We start from the raw sequence: 15,115 nt of genomic DNA on the forward strand, positions 1-15,115 counted from the left end.
AAACTCTTTTTATTATTAAGGACAGCTAGGCCACATCTTGTAGCTGGCTGAATTAATATTCGGGGATTGTTCTACTCTTACTCTAAAAGTTATCTTTTGTGGGTGTGGGGGTCTACGCTGTCTATCACTGCATGAGTCACTGTTCTGGGTGCGCCTCCCGAGAATACCAGAGCCATGATTCACGTAGCGGTCCGACAAGCAGGCCTCTCCTTTCCTGCTGCATCTCTGTAGTGGGAACGATGGAATGATAGCACAGGAATGAATTATTCATTGCAGTAAAAGACCAGTGATAAGACGTGATGAGGCAGAGAAAGGCAGAATCAACCCTTTCCCCAACAAAAGGTAAAGATGATGAAGAGGAGGAGTTTGGTTTTATACCCCTCTTTCTGTCCTCTAAAGCACAGGTGTCAAACTCACGGCCCTCCAGATGTTATGGACTACAGTTCCCATCATCCCCTGCCAGCATCATGCTGGCAGGGGATGATGGGAATTGTAGTCCATAACATCTGGAGGGCCGCGAGTTTGACACCTATGCTCTAAAGAGACTCAAAGGGGCTTACAAACTCCTACCCTTCCCCTCCCCACAACAGACACCTTGTGAGGCAGGTGGGGCTGAGACAGTTCTGCAAGAACTGTGACTGTGGCCCAAGGTCACCCAGCAGGCTTCATGTGGAGGAGCAGGGAAACAAACCCGGTTCACCAGATTAGAGTCCGCTGCGCTTAACCGCTATCCCGTGCTGGCTCTCAACCAGCTCAGTGAACAATGCAGAAGCTGCATTATTTCATGCAATTATTTTGCAGAAAATGTCTTGGGGATTACCACTCTCTACACAGAGTGGGAAAGGATAGGCGAAGCCTTCCAGGCAGGGTGTGACGGTACAAGCAGAATTGCAAGATCCAGGCAAGGTTCGTGAACTGATTCTGATTACCTAACCATTGTGGCGAACGCAAAACGGATCTACCGCTGTGGATTGCTCAGAGGGAGGAGATCCAATTCTGCTGATAAGAAATGGTTGGAGGCAATTCATAAAAGCAAAGGCCTTCATCTGAATTGGGATCCATTTGCTTCTTATTTCATTTAAGGGGTGCCCAGTTCAGTTCAGGGGTGCCCAGCTTGGTACTGGTGGGCACCACTGCACCCACTAACCCCGCTCCTTGCACCCCCCAAGAGTTGTTAGAAAGTGGGTGGGGTCGGGTCAGGCATTTGTCCAACAGGGCTTCTGGCTAGCCACTGGGAACTGATTGACTGGACAGATTAAAAGAAGAAGAAGAGTTTGGATTTATATCCCCCCTTTCTCTCCTGCAGGAGACTCAAAGGGGCTTACAATCTCCTTGCCCTTCCCCCCTCACAACAAACACCCTGTGAGGTAGGTGGGACTGAGAGAGCTCCGAGAAGCTGTGACTAGCCCAAGGTCACCCAGCTGGCGTGTGTGGGAGTGCACAGGCTAATCTGAATTCCCCAGATAAGCCTCCACAGCTCAGGCGGCAGAGCAGGGAATCAAACCTGGTTCCTCCAGATTAGATACACGAGCTCTTAACCTCCTATGCCACTGCGTAGGGGCAGCTGTCCCCACAGGGTTGGTTTTCTTCCCTCTCCCCTCTTTCCCCCTGCACTTAGGCTTCCTCTGTGTGTGGGGCTCTGCCTCCTAAGGCATCCCTTTTGTGGTTTGCCCCACCCCCCGTGGCAGCTATCTTGTGGTTGTGCTGACCACCCTGTCAGAATTCCAAAACCACCATTGTTGCTACCGGACATCAAGGTTTTTGCTCTTCCCTTCCCTCGTCAAATGAAGGTTTGTTCTGAATTGTTTACAACCACCCACAATCTTGCAATTCACAAAGGTTAGTTCCAGCAAAATCCCCTCCACCCTCCACCCCTGGTTTCATCATTTGGTGGACCGGCATGGTTCTTAAGATGAAAAGAGACCTCGCCCCCCCCTCTCTCTTCCTGACCGGTGTTCTCATGCTCTACACCAAATGTGCATTTCAAGATAAGTGGCTTAGCTTCTCTAATCCTCGCAAGCGCACACTGTGAGACGCGTGCCGGAGAGCCTAAATTGACCACGTGCAGGCGGCCACTTCACGCGCCACAGGACTGAGACCCACTTTGTTATAGGTTTGTTTTTTTCCAAAAGATCAACATTAATAGTTATTGCTTACAGAAGTGCTGTTTTAACTGGCCAAATTATTTTGCGAAAGCCTTGGGTAAAATTTTTAGGCTAGATCAGCCATTCTCAACCAGGGTTCCCTGGTACCCTGGGGTGCCGTGAGCATGTCCCAGGGGTACCGCGGCAACACTACCGCCCCCCCCCCCTCATTTTTGTGGTGTCTCCCACCGGCGCCAGCAAGGACATGGAGCTGGCCCATGGGGAAGGGCCAGCCACAAGGTCAGCAGCCCCCCCCCCCCCAGTGCTACCCTTCACCCTGGGAGGGGAAGGTGGGGGGAGTGGCAAGCAGGGGCGATGGGAGGGGAAGGTGGAGGGTGGCGGCAGGGGTACCGTGAGATATGAAGAGTGAGGTCAAGGGTACTCTGACCTCGAAAAGGTTGGGAAACACTGGGCTAGATAAATAATCTCTCCTGTTAAATGTAGGATCTGTTTTCCAGTGTCTCCATTGTTAAGGGCTCAGGACCAGATAGGGCACCATTTATGGGGGGCAGGAGGGTTCTCCACCCCCTCCTCTGGGGTTCAGACCAAATGTCCTCAGCAGCACCCACACATTGGCTCTACGGACAGCATCTGTTATTCAGTACAAGCCCATCTGTCTATGCCCTAGGAATGCATGTCAAAACCCTTGGGTGATGGAAAGGGCTGTCAAGTTCTACCTGACTTTTGGTGACCCTGTAGGGGTTTCAAGACAAGTCCAGCAACCCCGGACTTCCCTGGTGCTCTCGGGTCTAAGGATTACCCAGGGCCAAACTTGCTCAGCTTCCAAGCTCTGGCAAGATTGGGCTAGCCTAGGAATAGACCTTTTGGTGGTAGAAAGGGTCACCGAGTCACAGCCAACTTACAGAACCCCCTCGTGGGTTTTCAAGCCAAGAGAAAAATAGAGTGTTTTGAATATGCTGCCACAGGAGGAGGTGGTGATGGCCACTAACCTGGATAGCTTTAAAAGGGGCTTGGACAGATTTATGGAGGAGAAGGCGATTTATGGCTACCAATCTTCATCCTCTTTGAACTGAGATTGCAAATGCCTTAGCAGACCAGGTGCTCGGGAGCAACAGCCGCAGAAGGCCATTGCTTTCACATCCTGCATGTGAGCTCCCAATGGCACCTGGTGGGCCACATGCGAGTAGCAGAGAGCTGGACTAGATGGACTCTGGTCTGATCCAGCTGGCTTGTTCTTATGTTCTTAGAGTGGTTTTGCCATTGCTTGCCTCGTAACAACCCTGGACTTCCTCGATGATCTCCCATCCAAGTACTAACCAGGGCCTACCACATTTACCTTCCGAGATCTGAGAAGATTAGGCTAGGCTAGACAAGAGAAGGTGGTTTGCCATTGCTTGCCTCTGGTAGCAAGCTTGGACTTCCTCGGATCTTCCTCGGATCTTCCTTGGATCTCCCATCCGAGGACTATCTTGGGCCAACCTAACAGCTCAGGCCTTTACTTAATTTCAAAATATGCGTACATATCTTTGATGTAGTTGCTATGGGATATTGAGATTTTAACCACAACAGATGTCCTTGATACCTAATTAAAAAGTTTAACTTTGAATATACACAACAATGGGCTTTTGGAGATTGCTGTCCTCCTCCTACTAAAAGGTCGTAATTCTGTGCATAAAGAAGGTTCCAAGTCAATTCCTGGCATCTCCTGAAAAAAGATCTCAGGTGCCGTGCGGCCTTTCTCTGCCTGAGTCCCTGGAGAGCGGCTGCCCATCAGAGCAGACGAGTTAGGGCTAGACAGACCAAGATGTTCTGACTTGGTGTCGGGCAGATGTTCAGATAAAATCTGAAATGGCCCCCCCTGAATATTGGCCCAGTATTTTTAGAAACAGACAGACCTCTTTGGGCAAAGGTGAGCTAGATCGTAGAGCGGGAGTCACGCTTTGACCATACAAAGAGGTCTGCCTGTAAGTTTTCAATATTCAGGCACATTATCGGTATGTACCAATTTACAAAACAGAACCAAAAGGACAAACTTTTTTTGCGCACAGTTTGCCCCTACTGAAGTAGATTCGCAAGCTCTCCACTTCTTGTCTAAATAAATTCTAACAAAATAGCCCTGTCAGGTTCCAAACGACTGGGATCAAAAAAGTCCTGACATTTAATAAGATATAAAAAAGCGAGGTGAGGCTTATACAAAAGATCTTGAAACGCAAAAAGAAACTGGGAGGTAGACGGATATTTTGAGGACAAACACAGATTTCTCCGTTGCTTTCTGAAGTGTTCAGCCATTCTAGACGATCACGGCAGCCTTCGCCACAGCTGCTCAGACCTCGATGCAGATCCAGAGTGGTGGATAGGTCACCTGTACGGAAGACTTTGCAGTGCACTTTGGGTCTTGGTAGTGTCTGACTCAATCTCTCTTTTTAGCGACGTGGCTAAAAAAGGAAGCGCTTTAATCCTTTTGCCGTCCTTCGGTTGCAGACCGAACTGGTCTCTTGTTCAGTACAAATCAAATACTATAAAATTGTAGGTATCGGAGTCGGAGAGGCGTGCTCTTTTGGTGCATATTTTTATAGCGGCAGAAAGGCGGACAGCATGACTAGCTGTCGCCAGCATATTTACCAGCCGATCTGGCAATCTCCTGCATAGTAGAGGCTTGAATTTTCACAGTGTCTCCGCACGGCGGCAGAACCGAGGCCGAAAGGGTAGACCAGAAGCCCGGGGGTGGGGGGGGGGGGGGGTGGTGGGGTGGGGGGGGGGGGAGGTGGGTGGGGGGGGGGGGGGGGTGGGGGTGTTGGGGGGAGGGGGGAGAGGGGGGAGGGGGGAGGGGGGGGCGGGGGGGGGGGGGGGGGGGGGGGGGGCGGGGGGTGGGGGGGGGGGGGGTTGGGGGGGGGGGGGGGGGTTTGGGGGGGGGGGGGTGTGGGGGCGGGGGGGGGTGGGGGGGGGGGGGGGTGGGGGGGGGGGGGGGGGGGGGGGGGGGGGGGTGTGGGGGGGGGGGGGTGGTGGGGGGGGGGGGTGGGGGGGGGGGGGGGTGGGGGGGGGGGGGGGGGGGGGGGGGGGGGGGTGGGGGGGGGGGGGGGTGGGGGGGGGGGGGGGTGGGGGGGGGGGGGGGTGGGGGGGGGGGGGGGTGGGGGGGGGGGGGGGTGGGGGGGGGGGGGGGTGGGGGGGGGGGGGGGTGGGGGGGGGGGGGGGTGGGGGGGGGGGGGGGTGGGGGGGGGGGGGGGTGGGGGGGGGGGGGGGTGGGGGGGGGGGGGGGTGGGGGGGGGGGGGGGTGGGGGGGGGGGGGGGTGGGGGGGGGGGGGGGTGGGGGGGGGGGGGGGTGGGGGGGGGGGGGGGTGGGGGGGGGGGGGGGTGGGGGGGGGGGGGGGTGGGGGGGGGGGGGGGTGGGGGGGGGGGGGGGTGGGGGGGGGGGGGGGTGGGGGGGGGGGGGGGTGGGGGGGGGGGGGGGTGGGGGGGGGGGGGGGTGGGGGGGGGGGGGGGTGGGGGGGGGGGGGGGTGGGGGGGGGGGGGGGTGGGGGGGGGGGGGGGTGGGGGGGGGGGGGGGTGGGGGGGGGGGGGGGTGGGGGGGGGGGGGGGTGGGGGGGGGGGGGGGTGGGGGGGGGGGGGGGTGGGGGGGGGGGGGGGTGGGGGGGGGGGGGGGTGGGGGGGGGGGGGGGTGGGGGGGGGGGGGGGTGGGGGGGGGGGGGGGTGGGGGGGGGGGGGGGTGGGGGGGGGGGGGGGTGGGGGGGGGGGGGGGTGGGGGGGGGGGGGGGTGGGGGGGGGGGGGGGTGGGGGGGGGGGGGGGTGGGGGGGGGGGGGGGTGGGGGGGGGGGGGGGTGGGGGGGGGGGGGGGTGGGGGGGGGGGGGGGTGGGGGGGGGGGGGGGTGGGGGGGGGGGGGGGTGGGGGGGGGGGGGGGTGGGGGGGGGGGGGGGTGGGGGGGGGGGGGGGTGGGGGGGGGGGGGGGTGGGGGGGGGGGGGGGTGGGGGGGGGGGGGGGTGGGGGGGGGGGGGGGTGGGGGGGGGGGGGGGTGGGGGGGGGGGGGGGTGGGGGGGGGGGGGGGTGGGGGGGGGGGGGGGTGGGGGGGGGGGGGGGTGGGGGGGGGGGGGGGTGGGGGGGGGGGGGGGTGGGGGGGGGGGGGGGTGGGGGGGGGGGGGGGTGGGGGGGGGGGGGGGTGGGGGGGGGGGGGGGTGGGGGGGGGGGGGGGTGGGGGGGGGGGGGGGTGGGGGGGGGGGGGGGTGGGGGGGGGGGGGGGTGGGGGGGGGGGGGGGTGGGGGGGGGGGGGGGTGGGGGGGGGGGGGGGTGGGGGGGGGGGGGGGTGGGGGGGGGGGGGGGTGGGGGGGGGGGGGGGTGGGGGGGGGGGGGGGTGGGGGGGGGGGGGGGTGGGGGGGGGGGGGGGTGGGGGGGGGGGGGGGTGGGGGGGGGGGGGGGTGGGGGGGGGGGGGGGTGGGGGGGGGGGGGGGTGGGGGGGGGGGGGGGTGGGGGGGGGGGGGGGTGGGGGGGGGGGGGGGTGGGGGGGGGGGGGGGTGGGGGGGGGGGGGGGTGGGGGGGGGGGGGGGTGGGGGGGGGGGGGGGTGGGGGGGGGGGGGGGTGGGGGGGGGGGGGGGTGGGGGGGGGGGGGGGTGGGGGGGGGGGGGGGTGGGGGGGGGGGGGGGTGGGGGGGGGGGGGGGTGGGGGGGGGGGGGGGTGGGGGGGGGGGGGGGTGGGGGGGGGGGGGGGTGGGGGGGGGGGGGGGTGGGGGGGGGGGGGGGTGGGGGGGGGGGGGGGTGGGGGGGGGGGGGGGTGGGGGGGGGGGGGGGTGGGGGGGGGGGGGGGTGGGGGGGGGGGGGGGTGGGGGGGGGGGGGGGTGGGGGGGGGGGGGGGTGGGGGGGGGGGGGGGTGGGGGGGGGGGGGGGTGGGGGGGGGGGGGGGTGGGGGGGGGGGGGGGTGGGGGGGGGGGGGGGTGGGGGGGGGGGGGGGTGGGGGGGGGGGGGGGTGGGGGGGGGGGGGGGTGGGGGGGGGGGGGGGTGGGGGGGGGGGGGGGTGGGGGGGGGGGGGGGTGGGGGGGGGGGGGGGTGGGGGGGGGGGGGGGTGGGGGGGGGGGGGGGTGGGGGGGGGGGGGGGTGGGGGGGGGGGGGGGTGGGGGGGGGGGGGGGTGGGGGGGGGGGGGGGTGGGGGGGGGGGGGGGTGGGGGGGGGGGGGGGTGGGGGGGGGGGGGGGTGGGGGGGGGGGGGGGTGGGGGGGGGGGGGGGTGGGGGGGGGGGGGGGTGGGGGGGGGGGGGGGTGGGGGGGGGGGGGGGTGGGGGGGGGGGGGGGTGGGGGGGGGGGGGGGTGGGGGGGGGGGGGGGTGGGGGGGGGGGGGGGTGGGGGGGGGGGGGGGTGGGGGGGGGGGGGGGTGGGGGGGGGGGGGGGTGGGGGGGGGGGGGGGTGGGGGGGGGGGGGGGTGGGGGGGGGGGGGGGTGGGGGGGGGGGGGGGTGGGGGGGGGGGGGGGTGGGGGGGGGGGGGGGTGGGGGGGGGGGGGGGTGGGGGGGGGGGGGGGTGGGGGGGGGGGGGGGTGGGGGGGGGGGGGGGTGGGGGGGGGGGGGGGTGGGGGGGGGGGGGGGTGGGGGGGGGGGGGGGTGGGGGGGGGGGGGGGTGGGGGGGGGGGGGGGTGGGGGGGGGGGGGGGTGGGGGGGGGGGGGGGTGGGGGGGGGGGGGGGTGGGGGGGGGGGGGGGTGGGGGGGGGGGGGGGTGGGGGGGGGGGGGGGTGGGGGGGGGGGGGGGTGGGGGGGGGGGGGGGTGGGGGGGGGGGGGGGTGGGGGGGGGGGGGGGTGGGGGGGGGGGGGGGTGGGGGGGGGGGGGGGTGGGGGGGGGGGGGGGTGGGGGGGGGGGGGGGTGGGGGGGGGGGGGGGTGGGGGGGGGGGGGGGTGGGGGGGGGGGGGGGTGGGGGGGGGGGGGGGTGGGGGGGGGGGGGGGTGGGGGGGGGGGGGGGTGGGGGGGGGGGGGGGTGGGGGGGGGGGGGGGTGGGGGGGGGGGGGGGTGGGGGGGGGGGGGGGTGGGGGGGGGGGGGGGTGGGGGGGGGGGGGGGTGGGGGGGGGGGGGGGTGGGGGGGGGGGGGGGTGGGGGGGGGGGGGGGTGGGGGGGGGGGGGGGTGGGGGGGGGGGGGGGTGGGGGGGGGGGGGGGTGGGGGGGGGGGGGGGTGGGGGGGGGGGGGGGTGGGGGGGGGGGGGGGTGGGGGGGGGGGGGGGTGGGGGGGGGGGGGGGTGGGGGGGGGGGGGGGTGGGGGGGGGGGGGGGTGGGGGGGGGGGGGGGTGGGGGGGGGGGGGGGTGGGGGGGGGGGGGGGTGGGGGGGGGGGGGGGTGGGGGGGGGGGGGGGTGGGGGGGGGGGGGGGTGGGGGGGGGGGGGGGTGGGGGGGGGGGGGGGTGGGGGGGGGGGGGGGTGGGGGGGGGGGGGGGTGGGGGGGGGGGGGGGTGGGGGGGGGGGGGGGTGGGGGGGGGGGGGGGTGGGGGGGGGGGGGGGTGGGGGGGGGGGGGGGTGGGGGGGGGGGGGGGTGGGGGGGGGGGGGGGTGGGGGGGGGGGGGGGTGGGGGGGGGGGGGGGTGGGGGGGGGGGGGGGTGGGGGGGGGGGGGGGTGGGGGGGGGGGGGGGTGGGGGGGGGGGGGGGTGGGGGGGGGGGGGGGTGGGGGGGGGGGGGGGTGGGGGGGGGGGGGGGTGGGGGGGGGGGGGGGTGGGGGGGGGGGGGGGTGGGGGGGGGGGGGGGTGGGGGGGGGGGGGGGTGGGGGGGGGGGGGGGTGGGGGGGGGGGGGGGTGGGGGGGGGGGGGGGTGGGGGGGGGGGGGGGTGGGGGGGGGGGGGGGTGGGGGGGGGGGGGGGTGGGGGGGGGGGGGGGTGGGGGGGGGGGGGGGTGGGGGGGGGGGGGGGTGGGGGGGGGGGGGGGTGGGGGGGGGGGGGGGTGGGGGGGGGGGGGGGTGGGGGGGGGGGGGGGTGGGGGGGGGGGGGGGTGGGGGGGGGGGGGGGTGGGGGGGGGGGGGGGTGGGGGGGGGGGGGGGTGGGGGGGGGGGGGGGTGGGGGGGGGGGGGGGTGGGGGGGGGGGGGGGTGGGGGGGGGGGGGGGTGGGGGGGGGGGGGGGTGGGGGGGGGGGGGGGTGGGGGGGGGGGGGGGTGGGGGGGGGGGGGGGTGGGGGGGGGGGGGGGTGGGGGGGGGGGGGGGTGGGGGGGGGGGGGGGTGGGGGGGGGGGGGGGTGGGGGGGGGGGGGGGTGGGGGGGGGGGGGGGTGGGGGGGGGGGGGGGTGGGGGGGGGGGGGGGTGGGGGGGGGGGGGGGTGGGGGGGGGGGGGGGTGGGGGGGGGGGGGGGTGGGGGGGGGGGGGGGTGGGGGGGGGGGGGGGTGGGGGGGGGGGGGGGTGGGGGGGGGGGGGGGTGGGGGGGGGGGGGGGTGGGGGGGGGGGGGGGTGGGGGGGGGGGGGGGTGGGGGGGGGGGGGGGTGGGGGGGGGGGGGGGTGGGGGGGGGGGGGGGTGGGGGGGGGGGGGGGTGGGGGGGGGGGGGGGTGGGGGGGGGGGGGGGTGGGGGGGGGGGGGGGTGGGGGGGGGGGGGGGTGGGGGGGGGGGGGGGTGGGGGGGGGGGGGGGTGGGGGGGGGGGGGGGTGGGGGGGGGGGGGGGTGGGGGGGGGGGGGGGTGGGGGGGGGGGGGGGTGGGGGGGGGGGGGGGTGGGGGGGGGGGGGGGTGGGGGGGGGGGGGGGTGGGGGGGGGGGGGGGTGGGGGGGGGGGGGGGTGGGGGGGGGGGGGGGTGGGGGGGGGGGGGGGTGGGGGGGGGGGGGGGTGGGGGGGGGGGGGGGTGGGGGGGGGGGGGGGTGGGGGGGGGGGGGGGTGGGGGGGGGGGGGGGTGGGGGGGGGGGGGGGTGGGGGGGGGGGGGGGTGGGGGGGGGGGGGGGTGGGGGGGGGGGGGGGTGGGGGGGGGGGGGGGTGGGGGGGGGGGGGGGTGGGGGGGGGGGGGGGTGGGGGGGGGGGGGGGTGGGGGGGGGGGGGGGTGGGGGGGGGGGGGGGTGGGGGGGGGGGGGGGTGGGGGGGGGGGGGGGTGGGGGGGGGGGGGGGTGGGGGGGGGGGGGGGTGGGGGGGGGGGGGGGTGGGGGGGGGGGGGGGTGGGGGGGGGGGGGGGTGGGGGGGGGGGGGGGTGGGGGGGGGGGGGGGTGGGGGGGGGGGGGGGTGGGGGGGGGGGGGGGTGGGGGGGGGGGGGGGTGGGGGGGGGGGGGGGTGGGGGGGGGGGGGGGTGGGGGGGGGGGGGGGTGGGGGGGGGGGGGGGTGGGGGGGGGGGGGGGTGGGGGGGGGGGGGGGTGGGGGGGGGGGGGGGTGGGGGGGGGGGGGGGTGGGGGGGGGGGGGGGTGGGGGGGGGGGGGGGTGGGGGGGGGGGGGGGTGGGGGGGGGGGGGGGTGGGGGGGGGGGGGGGTGGGGGGGGGGGGGGGTGGGGGGGGGGGGGGGTGGGGGGGGGGGGGGGTGGGGGGGGGGGGGGGTGGGGGGGGGGGGGGGTGGGGGGGGGGGGGGGTGGGGGGGGGGGGGGGTGGGGGGGGGGGGGGGTGGGGGGGGGGGGGGGTGGGGGGGGGGGGGGGTGGGGGGGGGGGGGGGTGGGGGGGGGGGGGGGTGGGGGGGGGGGGGGGTGGGGGGGGGGGGGGGTGGGGGGGGGGGGGGGTGGGGGGGGGGGGGGGTGGGGGGGGGGGGGGGTGGGGGGGGGGGGGGGTGGGGGGGGGGGGGGGTGGGGGGGGGGGGGGGTGGGGGGGGGGGGGGGTGGGGGGGGGGGGGGGTGGGGGGGGGGGGGGGTGGGGGGGGGGGGGGGTGGGGGGGGGGGGGGGTGGGGGGGGGGGGGGGTGGGGGGGGGGGGGGGTGGGGGGGGGGGGGGGTGGGGGGGGGGGGGGGTGGGGGGGGGGGGGGGTGGGGGGGGGGGGGGGTGGGGGGGGGGGGGGGTGGGGGGGGGGGGGGGTGGGGGGGGGGGGGGGTGGGGGGGGGGGGGGGTGGGGGGGGGGGGGGGTGGGGGGGGGGGGGGGTGGGGGGGGGGGGGGGTGGGGGGGGGGGGGGGTGGGGGGGGGGGGGGGTGGGGGGGGGGGGGGGTGGGGGGGGGGGGGGGTGGGGGGGGGGGGGGGTGGGGGGGGGGGGGGGTGGGGGGGGGGGGGGGTGGGGGGGGGGGGGGGTGGGGGGGGGGGGGGGTGGGGGGGGGGGGGGGTGGGGGGGGGGGGGGGTGGGGGGGGGGGGGGGTGGGGGGGGGGGGGGGTGGGGGGGGGGGGGGGTGGGGGGGGGGGGGGGTGGGGGGGGGGGGGGGTGGGGGGGGGGGGGGGTGGGGGGGGGGGGGGGTGGGGGGGGGGGGGGGTGGGGGGGGGGGGGGGTGGGGGGGGGGGGGGGTGGGGGGGGGGGGGGGTGGGGGGGGGGGGGGGTGGGGGGGGGGGGGGGTGGGGGGGGGGGGGGGTGGGGGGGGGGGGGGGTGGGGGGGGGGGGGGGTGGGGGGGGGGGGGGGTGGGGGGGGGGGGGGGTGGGGGGGGGGGGGGGTGGGGGGGGGGGGGGGTGGGGGGGGGGGGGGGTGGGGGGGGGGGGGGGTGGGGGGGGGGGGGGGTGGGGGGGGGGGGGGGTGGGGGGGGGGGGGGGTGGGGGGGGGGGGGGGTGGGGGGGGGGGGGGGTGGGGGGGGGGGGGGGTGGGGGGGGGGGGGGGTGGGGGGGGGGGGGGGTGGGGGGGGGGGGGGGTGGGGGGGGGGGGGGGTGGGGGGGGGGGGGGGTGGGGGGGGGGGGGGGTGGGGGGGGGGGGGGGTGGGGGGGGGGGGGGGTGGGGGGGGGGGGGGGTGGGGGGGGGGGGGGGTGGGGGGGGGGGGGGGTGGGGGGGGGGGGGGGTGGGGGGGGGGGGGGGTGGGGGGGGGGGGGGGTGGGGGGGGGGGGGGGTGGGGGGGGGGGGGGGTGGGGGGGGGGGGGGGTGGGGGGGGGGGGGGGTGGGGGGGGGGGGGGGTGGGGGGGGGGGGGGGTGGGGGGGGGGGGGGGTGGGGGGGGGGGGGGGTGGGGGGGGGGGGGGGTGGGGGGGGGGGGGGGTGGGGGGGGGGGGGGGTGGGGGGGGGGGGGGGTGGGGGGGGGGGGGGGTGGGGGGGGGGGGGGGTGGGGGGGGGGGGGGGTGGGGGGGGGGGGGGGTGGGGGGGGGGGGGGGTGGGGGGGGGGGGGGGTGGGGGGGGGGGGGGGTGGGGGGGGGGGGGGGTGGGGGGGGGGGGGGGTGGGGGGGGGGGGGGGTGGGGGGGGGGGGGGGTGGGGGGGGGGGGGGGTGGGGGGGGGGGGGGGTGGGGGGGGGGGGGGGTGGGGGGGGGGGGGGGTGGGGGGGGGGGGGGGTGGGGGGGGGGGGGGGTGGGGGGGGGGGGGGGTGGGGGGGGGGGGGGGTGGGGGGGGGGGGGGGTGGGGGGGGGGGGGGGTGGGGGGGGGGGGGGGTGGGGGGGGGGGGGGGTGGGGGGGGGGGGGGGTGGGGGGGGGGGGGGGTGGGGGGGGGGGGGGGTGGGGGGGGGGGGGGGTGGGGGGGGGGGGGGGTGGGGGGGGGGGGGGGTGGGGGGGGGGGGGGGTGGGGGGGGGGGGGGGTGGGGGGGGGGGGGGGTGGGGGGGGGGGGGGGTGGGGGGGGGGGGGGGTGGGGGGGGGGGGGGGTGGGGGGGGGGGGGGGTGGGGGGGGGGGGGGGTGGGGGGGGGGGGGGGTGGGGGGGGGGGGGGGTGGGGGGGGGGGGGGGTGGGGGGGGGGGGGGGTGGGGGGGGGGGGGGGTGGGGGGGGGGGGGGGTGGGGGGGGGGGGGGGTGGGGGGGGGGGGGGGTGGGGGGGGGGGGGGGTGGGGGGGGGGGGGGGTGGGGGGGGGGGGGGGTGGGGGGGGGGGGGGGTGGGGGGGGGGGGGGGTGGGGGGGGGGGGGGGTGGGGGGGGGGGGGGGTGGGGGGGGGGGGGGGTGGGGGGGGGGGGGGGTGGGGGGGGGGGGGGGTGGGGGGGGGGGGGGGTGGGGGGGGGGGGGGGTGGGGGGGGGGGGGGGTGGGGGGGGGGGGGGGTGGGGGGGGGGGGGGGTGGGGGGGGGGGGGGGTGGGGGGGGGGGGGGGTGGGGGGGGGGGGGGGTGGGGGGGGGGGGGGGTGGGGGGGGGGGGGGGTGGGGGGGGGGGGGGGTGGGGGGGGGGGGGGGTGGGGGGGGGGGGGGGTGGGGGGGGGGGGGGGTGGGGGGGGGGGGGGGTGGGGGGGGGGGGGGGTGGGGGGGGGGGGGGGTGGGGGGGGGGGGGGGTGGGGGGGGGGGGGGGTGGGGGGGGGGGGGGGTGGGGGGGGGGGGGGGTGGGGGGGGGGGGGGGTGGGGGGGGGGGGGGGTGGGGGGGGGGGGGGGTGGGGGGGGGGGGGGGTGGGGGGGGGGGGGGGTGGGGGGGGGGGGGGGTGGGGGGGGGGGGGGGTGGGGGGGGGGGGGGGTGGGGGGGGGGGGGGGTGGGGGGGGGGGGGGGTGGGGGGGGGGGGGGGTGGGGGGGGGGGGGGGTGGGGGGGGGGGGGGGTGGGGGGGGGGGGGGGTGGGGGGGGGGGGGGGTGGGGGGGGGGGGGGGTGGGGGGGGGGGGGGGTGGGGGGGGGGGGGGGTGGGGGGGGGGGGGGGTGGGGGGGGGGGGGGGTGGGGGGGGGGGGGGGTGGGGGGGGGGGGGGGTGGGGGGGGGGGGGGGTGGGGGGGGGGGGGGGTGGGGGGGGGGGGGGGTGGGGGGGGGGGGGGGTGGGGGGGGGGGGGGGTGGGGGGGGGGGGGGGTGGGGGGGGGGGGGGGTGGGGGGGGGGGGGGGTGGGGGGGGGGGGGGGTGGGGGGGGGGGGGGGTGGGGGGGGGGGGGGGTGGGGGGGGGGGGGGGTGGGGGGGGGGGGGGGTGGGGGGGGGGGGGGGTGGGGGGGGGGGGGGGTGGGGGGGGGGGGGGGTGGGGGGGGGGGGGGGTGGGGGGGGGGGGGGGTGGGGGGGGGGGGGGGTGGGGGGGGGGGGGGGTGGGGGGGGGGGGGGGTGGGGGGGGGGGGGGGTGGGGGGGGGGGGGGGTGGGGGGGGGGGGGGGTGGGGGGGGGGGGGGGTGGGGGGGGGGGGGGGTGGGGGGGGGGGGGGGTGGGGGGGGGGGGGGGTGGGGGGGGGGGGGGGTGGGGGGGGGGGGGGGTGGGGGGGGGGGGGGGTGGGGGGGGGGGGGGGTGGGGGGGGGGGGGGGTGGGGGGGGGGGGGGGTGGGGGGGGGGGGGGGTGGGGGGGGGGGGGGGTGGGGGGGGGGGGGGGTGGGGGGGGGGGGGGGTGGGGGGGGGGGGGGGTGGGGGGGGGGGGGGGTGGGGGGGGGGGGGGGTGGGGGGGGGGGGGGGTGGGGGGGGGGGGGGGTGGGGGGGGGGGGGGGTGGGGGGGGGGGGGGGTGGGGGGGGGGGGGGGTGGGGGGGGGGGGGGGTGGGGGGGGGGGGGGGTGGGGGGGGGGGGGGGTGGGGGGGGGGGGGGGTGGGGGGGGGGGGGGGTGGGGGGGGGGGGGGGTGGGGGGGGGGGGGGGTGGGGGGGGGGGGGGGGGGGGGGGGGGTGGGGGGGGGGGGGGGTGTGGGGGGGTGGGGGTGGGGGGGGGGGAGGGTGGGCGGGGAGGGGGGTGGGGTGTGAGGGGGGGGGGGGGGGCGCGGGGAGGCGGGGTCGGGGGGGATGTGGGGTGGGCGGGGGGGGGCGGGTGGGGGGTGGGGGGTGGAGGTGAAGGGGGGGGGGGGGGGGGGGGGGGGGGGGGGGGGGGGGGGGGGGGGGGGGGGGTGTGGGGGGGGGGGGGGCGGGGGGGGCGGGTGTGGGGGGGGGGAGGCCTTGTCTGGACCATTTGCCTAGATGTTTTTTATTTTCCTGCTGCCAGGCGTGATACGGGTCCCTTCCGCTGTGATTGTATGTAGCCTGCCAGCAGGAGAAAGATCAACCCTATAGACCAGTTGCTGAAATGCACAGCAAGGGATGGGGACATTACACAAAACCCACACACAACACCATTTTGATTTCTGGAGGCTCTGGCACTAGCAAAAGCGAACCGAAGCAGTAAGCCCCTTGGGGGTGAGGCGGCCTATACATTTAAGTAAGTAAGTAAGAAATAAAT

At 78.7% G+C, this 15,115-nt stretch overlaps 1 protein-coding gene across 1 annotated transcript in view; it reads right to left on the reverse strand.

The window, feature by feature from the left end:
* Positions 1-3,312: 3,312 nt before the first annotated feature.
* LHFPL7 (LHFPL tetraspan subfamily member 7) overlaps positions 3,313-15,115 on the reverse strand; it is a 110,011-nt gene continuing 98,208 nt past the window's right edge. The window contains exon 5 of the mRNA XM_048519238.1: positions 3,313-4,827. Within this exon, the coding sequence (XP_048375195.1) occupies positions 4,724-4,827 (104 nt within the window). The 3' untranslated portion in view covers positions 3,313-4,723. The remainder of the gene's footprint in view (positions 4,828-15,115) is intronic.

This window comes from Sphaerodactylus townsendi, linkage group LG16 (genome assembly GCF_021028975.2).
Source record: "Sphaerodactylus townsendi isolate TG3544 linkage group LG16, MPM_Stown_v2.3, whole genome shotgun sequence".
NCBI lineage: Eukaryota > Metazoa > Chordata > Lepidosauria > Squamata > Sphaerodactylidae > Sphaerodactylus > Sphaerodactylus townsendi.